The sequence below is a fragment of the Hippichthys cyanospilos genome, chromosome 5 (genome assembly GCF_059441005.1).
Source record: "Hippichthys cyanospilos isolate Australia breed blue-spotted pipefish chromosome 5, RoL_Hcya_1.0, whole genome shotgun sequence".
In the NCBI taxonomy this organism is placed as follows: Eukaryota; Metazoa; Chordata; class Actinopteri; order Syngnathiformes; family Syngnathidae; genus Hippichthys; species Hippichthys cyanospilos.
The window spans coordinates 2,756,308-2,769,123 of record NC_142373.1 but is presented as its reverse complement, the minus strand read 5'-3'; the positions used below and the strand labels follow the sequence as shown (position 1 = coordinate 2,769,123).

Sequence of the window (12,816 nt, the reverse complement as noted above, 5' to 3'; positions counted from 1 at the left end):
CTACCCACCTCTGGTAGTGGTACAAGGAGTCATTTTAAGTTGGGTATGTCCCACTGAAGACCCAGATACCAAATGCAAGACCTACCTTAGCTTAACATTGCCAAAAAAGTGTCAATCGTAAAGAAATGTCAAAAAACACTTTGCAAGTGAGTACAGACTTTCAACAATGCCTCCAGTTGCTGTTGGCAACAACTTTTTCGGTCCTAAATTGATTTAATATTACAATTTATTATTAGTCTCATTGAAATCTTTTTTTTAATGTTGTTGAAACAGAATGTGTTACATGTGTTTGCAAAAGGTACAAACAAACAGAAATTGTTGGAGACAAAAACATCTTCATGTGAGCTAGCATGCTTGAAATTAGCAACACTAGCGTCACACTGGGCGCCAGCTGGAAACAAAACATCCCAAAAACACTTAAATAGGATAAATGTGGCACGAATGCATTGACAGAATCGAGTTAACATCTGGACATGCTGGATCCTCACCCAAACGATATTAGAAACGTAGAGTTGCAGCACGGCACGGCATCAAATGTCTGACCCTTGGTTATTATTTGAATCAGTTGGTTCAATATATTAGCCCTGACTTGCTGTAACTAATACAGTTAAACAGACAAGCATTTTTTGCATTCCATCTTCCATTCCAGACCAAAATCAAAAGAGTTTTGTTCATTTAGTAAATTGTGTTGAACTTTTACGGTAGAGGGACCACTTACATAAAGTTTACTGGTCAAATTTTCTGATTAAGCAAGTAAACTTTCCACGGTAAAATAAATGCATATTAAATAATAAAATCTTACCTTTGACACATTGACGATTTAATGTTTTACCAAAAATGAGTTTTTTGGTACAGAGGTTTCTAACTATGAAGTGCAACATCTACTTAAAGGCTATAAATCAACAATGTAACATGGTTAAACGCTCCAAAAAGTTGAATATCCATAATACAGGTCCTTTGACTTTCTTTAAACTTTTAAACATGTATAAAATTGTTGAGTACTTTTGTACAAGGTGCCACCCTTCTGAAGGACAAAATTGACAAAAGCTGTTCAATCAACGAAAATGATCCAAGTCATCCACACATCTAAGCCTTTCTGTGGCTTCCTCCAGTCTCTCTCTGTATCTCTTCCAACCTACTGATGACATTCTTACACATTTTAAATCTTAGTGGATACTTCCAGAGTCTTGCTCCACCTCTTTTTAGTATTTCATGGGTTTTTGCCCCAAATTCAAGCTTTCAACATGTTCTCATAGGTTCGGTATCAGTAGTATGTTTCAGACCTGGGGCTTCAGTGAGTATTCAGAGGGAATCCATCTTTTCACAAGGCCATCACGTCACAACATAATGTACAAAATACATTATAAACTACTGTATAGCTAAATTCACACTCCAGGGTGTGTTATTAAAAAATTGACAGACAATTGACAGTAGACTCTCTCTCTCTCAAGCACTCCTCCTTCCCGCATGCGTGGAGCGCAGATTTTAGTTTTTGATGACGAGGCGGTAAAGGTCTTAGGTCTCAAACTCCAGTCTTTGAGCGCCGCAATAGTGCATGTTTTCGATGCATCTGTCATGAAGGCACCTGATTCAAATTAGCCATCTTCTTGGTATCATACCAAATGTAAACAGCTTGATGAAGAGGACTGTTTAAATATCAATTCTAGGTTCATTTAAAAATGTAACCTAAAAGACCCATTTTGGATCCCATTTTAGGTTTTAGGTGATAAACACAACTAACAAGTTATACATGGCAATCCCAAAATATGTAAAACGTTCCATGAGAATCTTTGCTGAGGTAGCGTGCAGACATATCCGCAAAAAACAAATCACTGTATGTGCAAGTGGATATGAGTGTCTGCATGCTTGTGTACGCGCGTGCATGCATTGGAGTATTGCTGGCATTCGCTGAAGGTCAGAGGAAGTATCAGTGACAGGAAGTCAGCAGCTGCCAAGTCCACGCCAGGTTATGAATAATGGACGGTAATGAATAACCATGCTGAGAGACACCTGACGACTTCAAGACCAGAAGAACTCTGCTCAAGAGCACTCAGGTCATACACGTGGCCCCACAACCCACTTCATATGGTAATTTTGTTGTTGCTGAAGTCTGTCTAGAGAAATACCAAACCAACCATGAGGAAATTATTTTCAATCCGCGATAAAGTACCAATTTAAAATTTTAGTTTTATAGGACAGAGATAGTCGCTATCAAATGATTTAGTTAATTGGTTGGACCATTAGCTGCTATCTAGGGTCAATTTAGTTTATTTGTCGGGGGAGCTAGCCACTCAGAATTTTGGCCCAGTGATTTTTTAGCAACTGCTGTAGTACTCTCAGATTTGAAAGGTGCCTCTTCCCAGCTGTCGTACGGAAATCATACCAGATGTGTTCTATGGGGTTTAAATCTGGACTCATTGCTGGCCACTTCAGACGTCCAACACATTGTTTTAAGCTGTTTTTTTTTTTTTAAGTTTGCACTGGGTCATTGTCCTTCCGTCAAGGCCCATGACATCGTATGGAGACCCATCTTTCTGATACTGAACCCTACATTGCACTCCAATATTATTGTTGACTCTACTGATTTCATGATGTCCTGCACACAGTTAAGGCATCTAGTACCAGAGGCAGCAAAGCAACCTCAAAATAATTAATAAGCATCCTACATGTTTAACCATATAGGGACCATATTCCTTTGCTTGATTTCATTTCATCCTTAGTGAGCAGAACAGAGATGTGTTTTACTAAAACAGTCCACTTTGAACTCATCATTCCACAGGAACATCTCCCAAAACGATTTTGGCTCCTCCAGGTAAGTGTCAGCAAACTCCAGACCCTTTTATACATATCTCTGGCAGTGGTGTCCTGGGTTTCCTACCATTGCATTCCTTCAATGATGATGAATAGTGTGGGTGACACTGATGTACCGTGTGTCTGCAGGTGACCTTGATTTTGTTTGTATGTAGATCGAGGTTCTTTATCCACCGTTTGTATAATCAGATATATGTGGTCGAACTTAATCACTTCAAGATTTTCTATGCTTTTTGGTTGAGTCACCTTTTCCCTGTTTTAACTGGCTGCAAGCGTGATTTGTAAATAGGGAAGAAAATAAAGGCAAAAAAAAAAAAAAGAAGATAATTGCTACAGTTTTTGCTCTCATCCAGAGTCTCGACACAGGGACCACGCATAATCTGGAAATATGTGTGCAACCAACAAAGACGTGTGAAATATAATGGTCGCTCTGATTTTAAGGTCACTGCCATCCTGCCAACATTTGATGAAGGTACGTAAGTGGCACACTTACATTAATGGCAGAATTCTTGTAGGTCAAAAAAACATGTAGGGACGACTTTTCAGATGGGAGAACATGCTACTTACAGTAGATTGCTGTTATCCACACAGTTGGATGTTTAGCTGCTAGCTAACGTATTTAGTCAATCAGGCAGCCAGAGTTAATTCACTACCCGTTCGACTAACTGCTAAATGTAATCTAGCTGCTTTTAAAATATTTGATTTGTGGGTTGATTAGCTCTTAATTCTAACTACTAAGTTGATTAGCACATCTTGGTTTTGCCGTAGCCTTCATGTCCTGCCTGTCAACCACTCTGAGTAAAACTTTAGGATGTTTTTGCATGGAGAACTTAAATTACGTGCTCATGTACGTGTCGTAAAAGGTGCAGCAAAGTCGAAACCATGTTGGCAAGCGATCAGACAAAGTGCTGTGGTAAACATTCGGAAATGGCAAGAAGCCCCCTGCCAAACACCCAACAGGAAGATCATTTTACAGCACATGCTCTTCTGACCTCAAGTGTAAGTATGTGCACACACATACACACAAAGTGCACATCACCCCAATAACTCATGCATGTTGCTTAAGGTTCAACTTCAAGTGTTAGCAATGATGATTTCTGACGAGTTTGCAAGAAAGAAATATGCTCTCTCTCTCTCTCTCTCTCTCTCTCTCTCTCTCTACGAGTTGTATAATTACAATTTGAATTCATATCAAGGAAATGTAATAAGTATGTCGACGTTAAAAAATGATTTGATATTTTTGCAGCTAAAAAAAAGATTGTCGAAATTGTAACCTGTACATGGAAAAATGATTGTAAAAAAATGAGTTGTAATTGTAGAAAAGAAAACTTAAAGGAACCGACATTAAAAGTCATCTTTTTGTAACTTTTAAACATGTTTCAATGTTGATTTCTCACCCTAGACACTCCTAAAGCCCTATTTTCCTTCATTGATGCATTTCTAAGCATTTTTTTACGTATCCTGCGCTCTCACACTGGTGCCACTTGTGCAGATGAAAACGGCTTGCAGTGCGCACAAGTGCGCTTGAAGTGAGCACGATAGGAACAATTCGCAACTCCCCTACACCTCCCGCACTACTTGTGTTGGAGAAAATAAACATTTCGTTTTGGTTCCGGAGCTTAGAGGGAGGAGGAGCGATTTTGCACCAAGTAAACAACAGTGTTTAATTTATTAGGTACACCGTTTTACTGTAGAAATGCTGAAGTGGCCAGAATGTGTGTTTGGGAGAACACAGCTGGACAATTAGCATCAGTAGTAAATAATTTATCCGCCAAGATGATGGATGGATGCATATTATGTGGCCCGCCGCCATTGAGCTACGTCATTAAGGGGGCAAGACAGCCACACGGTCTCTGCTAATGAGGCATTTTATTCCTGATTGGAAATATGGGTACCATAAAAGTTATGTGCCAAATGTAAATTAAATGCACGTATTACACTGTGTAAAACATAAACTATCATGTTATAGGCCATTTAAGTTGAAGCTGTTTAGTCATTGACTCAAAAATAACTTCCACTTCTCGTGGGTAAAACCATCATTTTGGACGTGTAAAAATGACAACTTGAAATGGAAGAGGATAAACCAATTTGACCCACTATAAAAAAGCATTTTCCCTACCCCACCTACCCCTTGTTAAATCACAAAGCAACTGTGACCAACCACAGTTATGTGAAAGCTGAGTTCAACTCAAACCTAATTGCCTCCACCTTTTTGTTGAATCAAGTTTGGCCACATAAATCAAATTTGGAGGACTTTTTGATGGTTTGAAACAGATTTTTTTTTCTCAACGTAATAACTAACAACATTGCAGGATTTACAACTCACACCAAATATGCACTGCTTGCATTGTGGGGCGGAGAGACTGGCTTTACAATGACCATCACAATCACGTTTTCTTCTTCAGGTTTCATATTTTAAACGTCATGTTTAATTTACATTTCATCCCAAATAAATGAACATGAAAGTGGAAATTTGTGGTGGTACGTCTACCATGTCACTGACTAATTTGTCTGACATACGTGCATGGGGTGTCATCACTTATTAAACATTGCATGAAGAGCCTTACATTGACGTGTGGTTACAACATTACATTATTTACATTAGAATAAATTACTACAACAAAGGCTTTTCCACACGTTCACACTTAATCCTGACTCGTTATTCTCTAAACTGGTGGAAAGGGGCATTCGCTAATGTCACCAAAATACTGAACGTTGTAGTGATACACATTGATTTAATGCACGAACGAAAGCATTAAAAGTGGAAATAGACAAAAAAAAAGAGAAACCGATCTGATAATTATTTACATTTGGATTATTGGCAGATGTTTGGACGACATCAGGGAAGAAAGAGCATGCATGTCACATAAATGTAGAGCTGTGTAGGTAGTCCACACGACAGTACGTGCATCTGGCTTCTGTTAGATGTCACATGTAAGAGCCACATCATGGTGTTTTCGACTTTTATCGGTCACTATTTCCATCTATCCAAATCTTTTATGAAATGACACTCGGGACGAGGAACTCTAGCTCACTCACAGGCAGCTTTCACAGAGACACGCTGGCTAGCTAGTCGGACAAAACCTCCTTGACAATGTCTCCTTGGCATCGTCTATCAATCCCTTATTTTCATATACTTTGATTATAATTTAACCTTTTGGCTGCTGGGAAATGTAAGCCAAGACCTTATGGTGGTAGTTTTTGTCAAAATCCAAAAACGGGCATCTCTGTGCCTCAATTTTTTGTTGTTGTCAAAATTCAAAACTAATCTCTTTGACAAATACCTGATTTTGTGAAAAACTTCACATCTATAATGTAAAACCTTGTTGCGGTTTGGCTTTAGCAGTTGAGTAAAAACCCCTGTTTTGTGTCATGAGTCCTGAGTGCATGCCTCTGCTATATAGAACACCGTATTTCAGATCAAGAGTGATTCTTGCGACAAGAATCAAGTCTGCCTTGCGACAAATATTTCAAGCTGATAACTAGCTAACTGTCTCATTAACAAGCGAATTAGCTGAATAGGCTGTTATGAAACTGCATTTACTACCTGTGCTTTTAATTCATTGTATCATCTTTGAAGTGAATAGTAGGATTTTCAAGGGGAGAAAAGTTTGGATTCACAGCGTGACAACGACAATAAAAAACAGGCAGTAGCACAATTTGCCATCGCCTTGGACAAGCCCTCCACATGCTTCACACCATGTAGCCAAGTTAGCGTCATGTACTGTAACTGTGGAAGCGCTCAGATTGCGCCTGATGTCACCATGGCACCCAAACCTTGAAGCACAAGATTAGCAAAGCAGATTGCAGGGCCTCTTATGGTGACGTGGTGGACTGAGTCACCGTGGCTGGTTTGCTCAGGTGTCCATTTAGGTGGCCATCTGTCGCCATTGCACTCGCTCGGCTTCACGATCTGTTACCCTGAGTTTCACATGGCTTCAGTATAGTCTATAGTCTATATAGTCTCTCTATTTTCATTGTCTCCAAAGGTATGCCCATATTTATTTTATTTGTCCATATTCATTGTTTGATTTGATGACTTTTTGACCCCCTCTAGTGATTTTATTTTTTTTAAAGCAACTAGATATACCGTATTTTCCACACTATATTGCACACCAGATTATAAGGCGCACCTTCAATGAATGGCCCATTTAGGTTGTTATTTTTTCATCCCCCAAAAATGAAAACTTGCAGTTCACGCACCGTATAAAGCGCAGCAGATTATGAGGCACACTGTCAGCTTTTGAGAAAATTGAAGGCTTTTGGGTGCATTTCATAGTGCGGAAAATACGGTAGGCTATATTAAAGTAATCAGTGTTCCCTGCTGGGTGCACAGCACGGGTGGATCGGAAATGAGGTCATTCAGCCACTTTGTTGCCTTTCCATATGTAGAGTGAGCTGGTGATGTTTCTTCTGATTCCATTCATTGTTTGATTCATTTGGACTATGCTCTCATGTCACATTGTTGGCATTTGTTCGAGCAAAACCATCTTCAGTCTGTAGACGGGACTACCCCTCGGTGCGATGATGTCACACATGTGACTTTTACACATGTGGGCTCAAACATGGTATCAAGCCAGTGAGCTGACTGCATTGCCATTGCATCATTCATGAAATATAGCTTTTTCAATTTCTTTTTCCAAGGCCCTTTCCTAATAATTTTACTGAAGTAATCAATGAAATCCTATTATTTGTACTTGTGCACATTCTTAAAAAAAATAAAAAAAAACATGTAGAGCGACTTATCTTGGCATTTCATACACTTCGTGAATTACCTTCATGCAAAGATTTACCAAATTAAAATGATTATGAAATTCTACAATATTATAAGTAAACTAACAACAATGTCCCACTAGTTTAGTGGATTGCGTTTGGTAATATATATTCAAGCATGAAATGAAAGTTAAAAATCAAATGAAATAGGAAAATCTGCAATCAGAAGACACAGTTCACACCAACAAGTGTGTTATGTGTTCAGTCTGGCAAGCATGCAGACATCAGCAGGAGTGCAGTTGTGTAACATCGCCACAGTGCATCCTCTTCTACCGGTGAACACGTTGTCCTCTTTTGGCATTTGTATCATATGTTGTTCTGTGATGAACTCGACATGCGATCACAGAGTTATTTTAATTTGCCCAGTTATTTATGACACTGGAGATGCACAGAATGTAATTAAAAAATAAGGAACAAAAAAAAAATCAAACAGATGGCTGGCTCTTAAAACTCCTCTGTTATGTTGATGACTCAGCTTAAAGTTGGGTTAAACATCACAAATACCCTTTGCTATAAATGTCGAAATGAAACGCATACAGTGGAAGGCAACCGTGATCTAACCATTTAGTCATCTAGTCAGCTATCTTGTTGATTAGCTATCTTACCAGCTAGTTAACTGCTATCAAGCATGAATTAGATTATATTGAAATATATATCCAATTCGTAATTGTGTGAGTTTTTCAGTTAGTTATTCGGGCTTGGCAGGTCGGTTAAGCAATAGCTGTTTTTGGAGTCCACAACTGGGGTTCATTTAAGTGAGAGTTGACCGCACAGCTGCTAGGTTGCCATAGTGATGCTTCACTGTTGACGTGTGGCAACACATATGCATTTGTCTATCCTAAAGACATGTGTGTGTGTGTGTGTGTCAAAGTGTGTGTGTGTGTGTGTGTGCTTGCATGCACATGTCTTGTATGCGTATATGCCTATTTGTTTGTGCGTCTGTCTGCATGTGTGTGTCAACTCCATAAAAAAACGTGATTGAATCCTTTGGATAGTAACTCCAATGGAACATGAGACGATAAGAAGATGAGTTGCTCGGTAACAGTAACCTGGCAACCAACTGAATCCACCAACGAAGTTGTCCTAAAGGGAACAGCGCTTTGAAGCATCTGAACTTCATTTTTGGTTAGAGACATGGACGCTTTAAGATTCCATGACCATAACATGCTGATGCCATAACACGATGTTACTTGTATCTCATTGTTTAGCTACAGTCAATTAAATGTTGACGTTAAAAAAATAAGGATCATGGGGAATGGACAGTATTTATAATTCACTCAGGTACCTGAAACATGAATGTGTATTTGACCAACATTGTACACTTACTATGGTATATGAATGCTCATCATCATTAATCATCATAAACAGAAACTGGCGAGAGGCAAGATATGAGCGGAAATGGTCTCCAGAAAATCACTGCAATAAATACGTTAGTGAAACGTTCTTACCACTCCAATAGAAAAGTAGTTGTTCACGATGTGGTAGGGTACAGGGTCACCCTTCTCTTCCTTATCATGGGGCACTATGTCAATGTTCCAACGATCCAGCACCACCTCAATACTGTGTTCAATGTCGCGTAGGAATTTTAGTAAGCTGCCCCCCTCGTACCCTGAAAGCATAGGAGCATATAATACAGAAGCAGAATGGAAAAGCACACATGTTTTGTGTGTGTGTGTGTGTGTGTGTGTGTGTGTGTGTGTGTGTGTGTGTGTGTGTGTGTGTGAAATAAAAGACCCCTGTTATGAAAAATTTCTGGCTGCAAATATGATTTCATTGTAGAGGAGTTCGTGCGTTTGACACTTACGTCTTCAGGGATGACCAACTCCCGACTTGAATAAATACCCCGCGGCTAGAGATATCATATAAGGACGCACATGTACGCATTACTGGGACTTGTATCACTCAATTGAGTGCAACACAGGCTATTTTCCGGTGCATTTAAACATCAATAAACCCGCATCAGCAATTAAAACTCACGTTTTGAAAACGTTTTGAATTAAGTTTGACAATATCACTGTACATGATACATTCAAAACTTAAAAATAAAAGGCAATTTAAAGTTACTAGTCCACGAAGTTTTATTAAGTCCACCAAGAGCTGGCAAGTTTTAACAAGATTGTTTGCTAAATTACAAATCACAGTTTAAAAACATAATTTTATTTCTTTACCATTAAAAATTAACAAATTAAAATTACAAAAACATGTTATAAAACATGTTTTATTTACGGTCCCTTGCAAAACAGCTATATTTGACGTGTATGTAAAACCTCCTCATAGGGAAACTCCACATAGTGAATAATCTCTTCATAGTGATGCTATTAGTCAGTCCCTTGACAGCATCTACCTCTATATTGTGAATATCTGAACTTATCGAAAATTGTGAAGTTGTAAAATTGGGCGCACTGTCGGGATTTCTTCCCTGCCTAGCCGCTCTCGCGCGCCGCGACTTTCTCTTGCATTTTCACTTCGTCCGCCATCCACTGCGCACGCGTTTCTCCGCTGGTCATCCCTCCGAAAATTCTAAGATGTCGGAATCTGCCGTGAAAAGTATGGATGCTAGATCTATAAGTCGGAAGCGAAAGCCTTTGTCGTTGGAGGAGAAGTGCGACATAATTCGGAAGTGTGCGAGTGGAGTGAAGCAGAATGCCATTGCAAAGGAGTACGATGCTTCGCCTGCTGCGATATGTGGCATTCTGAAGAAGAGAGAAGAGATAATGCGACTTGTGGAAGGCGGAAAGCTTAGTGGAAGCACAAAGCGCATGAAGCCTATAAAATTCAAGAGTGTCGACAAGGCAGTGCTGTTGTGGTTTCAGGAGATGCGAGCTAAAAACGTCGCCATCAGCGGACCTACGCTTCTGGCCAAGGCTGAGGCATTCGCTAAGCATTATGGAGACACTTCGTTCAAAGCAAGTCAAGGCTGGCTAGAGAAGTTCAAACTGCGACACGGCGTCGTCTGCAAGACTGTGTCGGGCGAAGCGGCTTCCGTCGATCCTACAATTGCTAACTCTTGGCTAACGACTGAGCTGCCGGTGCTGGTCGAGCGCTATGCACTGTACATTTATTTACATATTTATTAACATATTTATTTTTAAAAAAACGTATATAAACGTATATAAAATTATTTACATATTTATTAAAAAATTATTCACATATTTCATCAATGAATTCTGAACATTTTAGGAAAACCTCTATAAAGTGAATCTCTCTTCATAGTAAACTTCTCTCCTCGGACCCTTGAAGTTCACTATGTAGAGGTTCGACTGTATATATATATATATATATATATATATATATATATATATATATATATATTTATATATATGAGGGCCAACCAATGTGTGTATATGTATGTATATGTTTCCTACAATCCTTGAGTGAAAACTCATAATTCAAGCTAAGTTTTTTCCATTTAACTTCTTAATAGCCTTTTTTTTTCTAATGATACATAATGCACAATATAATCTTCGTGGCCATCATGTGAATGCATTTCACCATGTACCATATAGAATTTTGTATACAACATTTGCAGGCAGGAGTAACACTAATACTGTCTAGTCGGTACTGTTAAATATTAACTTTGTCAGTGTAGTATAGCACGTGGGGGTCTTACCTCCCCCCCAGCGGAGGCAGCGTGCCAGGTCGTTGCCTGTCCCCAGTGGCAAGATGGCCACTGGAGGGTGTCGGGTGAAGTTGGCCTTGTCTGCAGAAACATATTTCTATTGTCACATTTGCTCAATAACAACTGAACAGAAATGATAAAAGGACAGTCTGTTTTTTTTTCCTTTGAAACAGTTTCAAGGTTTTCAATGAGGCATTAATATTGTTCATGACAATCACATAGGTTTTCTATTATAAACATTTTTGTGACACCAGTGTGCATGATGCCGTCCATGGTTGAATTTTTGCCAAAATACATTATCATTGTGAGGCAAGAAATTCTGAGGGAAGAAATCAAGTTGGACGCTAATGCCAACAATGGACAGTTTTTCAATTAGAATAAATAATAGACCATGTTAATTGATGTCGTACAAATACCTATACAGTCTAGGATCCAACCAACGGTGCCGTCCCCACCGCACGCAAGCACTCGGAAATCAGGGACGTCATGAAAAAAGTTGAGCCTGAGAAGACATGCGTGACAACACGTGTTCCGTTAGCGTCACTGGCGTCAAGACTGCATTGATGAATTCGTATTAGTCCAAGTTGGCACACCCGTGAACAAAATTCTGAGCAGTGATGATAACGACACTCATGTTATGTAGGCGCTAAAATGTCGCTATGGTAGTGACTAGGGGTTAGAGGGTACAGTACTGAATATTCACATTGCATAAAACCAATTTCCAGTTGGAGGGAAAGTCAAGTCAAAATGTTTCTTTCCAGAAATATGTTTTATGAGCTCCCATGAGTCTAAATTTCAGCAGGGATTTTACCACTTGCTGTTGACAGTCTTAGGACGGGGATGCTGATGTACTTTGGTTTTGAATGTTTGTAAAATGTCAATGACTGTTGAGTCTTGTAGTTTAAATCAGAGGTCTTGTGAACTCAACAGCGAAAACAACAGAGAAAAGACAGATAAGGAGATACAATGGGACGAGGTTGAAAATTGGGAGTTGCAATCTGAGAGCATTGGCAAGTGTGGTGGTATTTTAAGCCCTGCAACTTTCTAAATTTATCACATTACGAGCAATTGCGTGGTAAATTAAGAAGCTTTGGACGCTTTAGATATTCTGTTCCTTGAATTATGTATAAGGAAAATGAAGCGATTGAAACACAATCAATGCAAATTATGTATTTTAGGAATAAAGACATTCAACCCTTAATAAATGTTTTTAATTTTTCACACAATAGTCTCAAGGAAAGGCTGACAATGGCTGGCATTAAATTAAGTTACTGAAAAATAAAGCTATTTATTTTGAATGCTTTTTGCATGTTTAAAGTGAAATATGATAGCTTTCCATTATATTACCCTCAATACCTAATCAATTCTGACAAAATCAGACAAATCCCATGGAAAGTAGACAGTAACATTTTCCATCTTGCTTTCCACTGGAATTTATCAGATTGTCCTAGAAATTATTTAGAGATCGTCCACTTTGAAATCCTCGGCATGTGATAAAGAGAGACTGTCCATCCACATATGCTTACTCCACCTTCACCACCATCTTCTGTGCTTCCTGTGACCACAGGGCACACATGTGACCTTCAAAGGGACCTTTCATGTGAATCGGGACA

The 12,816-nt window shown here is 39.0% G+C and overlaps 1 protein-coding gene across 2 annotated transcripts in view; it reads right to left on the bottom strand.

Annotated features, from left to right (window-relative positions):
• LOC148423159 (diacylglycerol kinase beta-like) overlaps nt 1-12,816 on the bottom strand; it is a 103,300-nt gene that overhangs the window by 44,320 nt on the left and 46,164 nt on the right. For both annotated transcript variants that reach the window (XM_088415652.1, XM_088415653.1), the window contains 3 exons: nt 11,620-11,705; nt 11,195-11,284; nt 9,033-9,193 (listed from right to left, as the gene is read on the bottom strand). In XM_088415652.1, the coding sequence (XP_088271778.1) occupies nt 9,033-9,193; nt 11,195-11,284; nt 11,620-11,705 (337 nt within the window). The remainder of the gene's footprint in view (nt 1-9,032; nt 9,194-11,194; nt 11,285-11,619; nt 11,706-12,816) is intronic.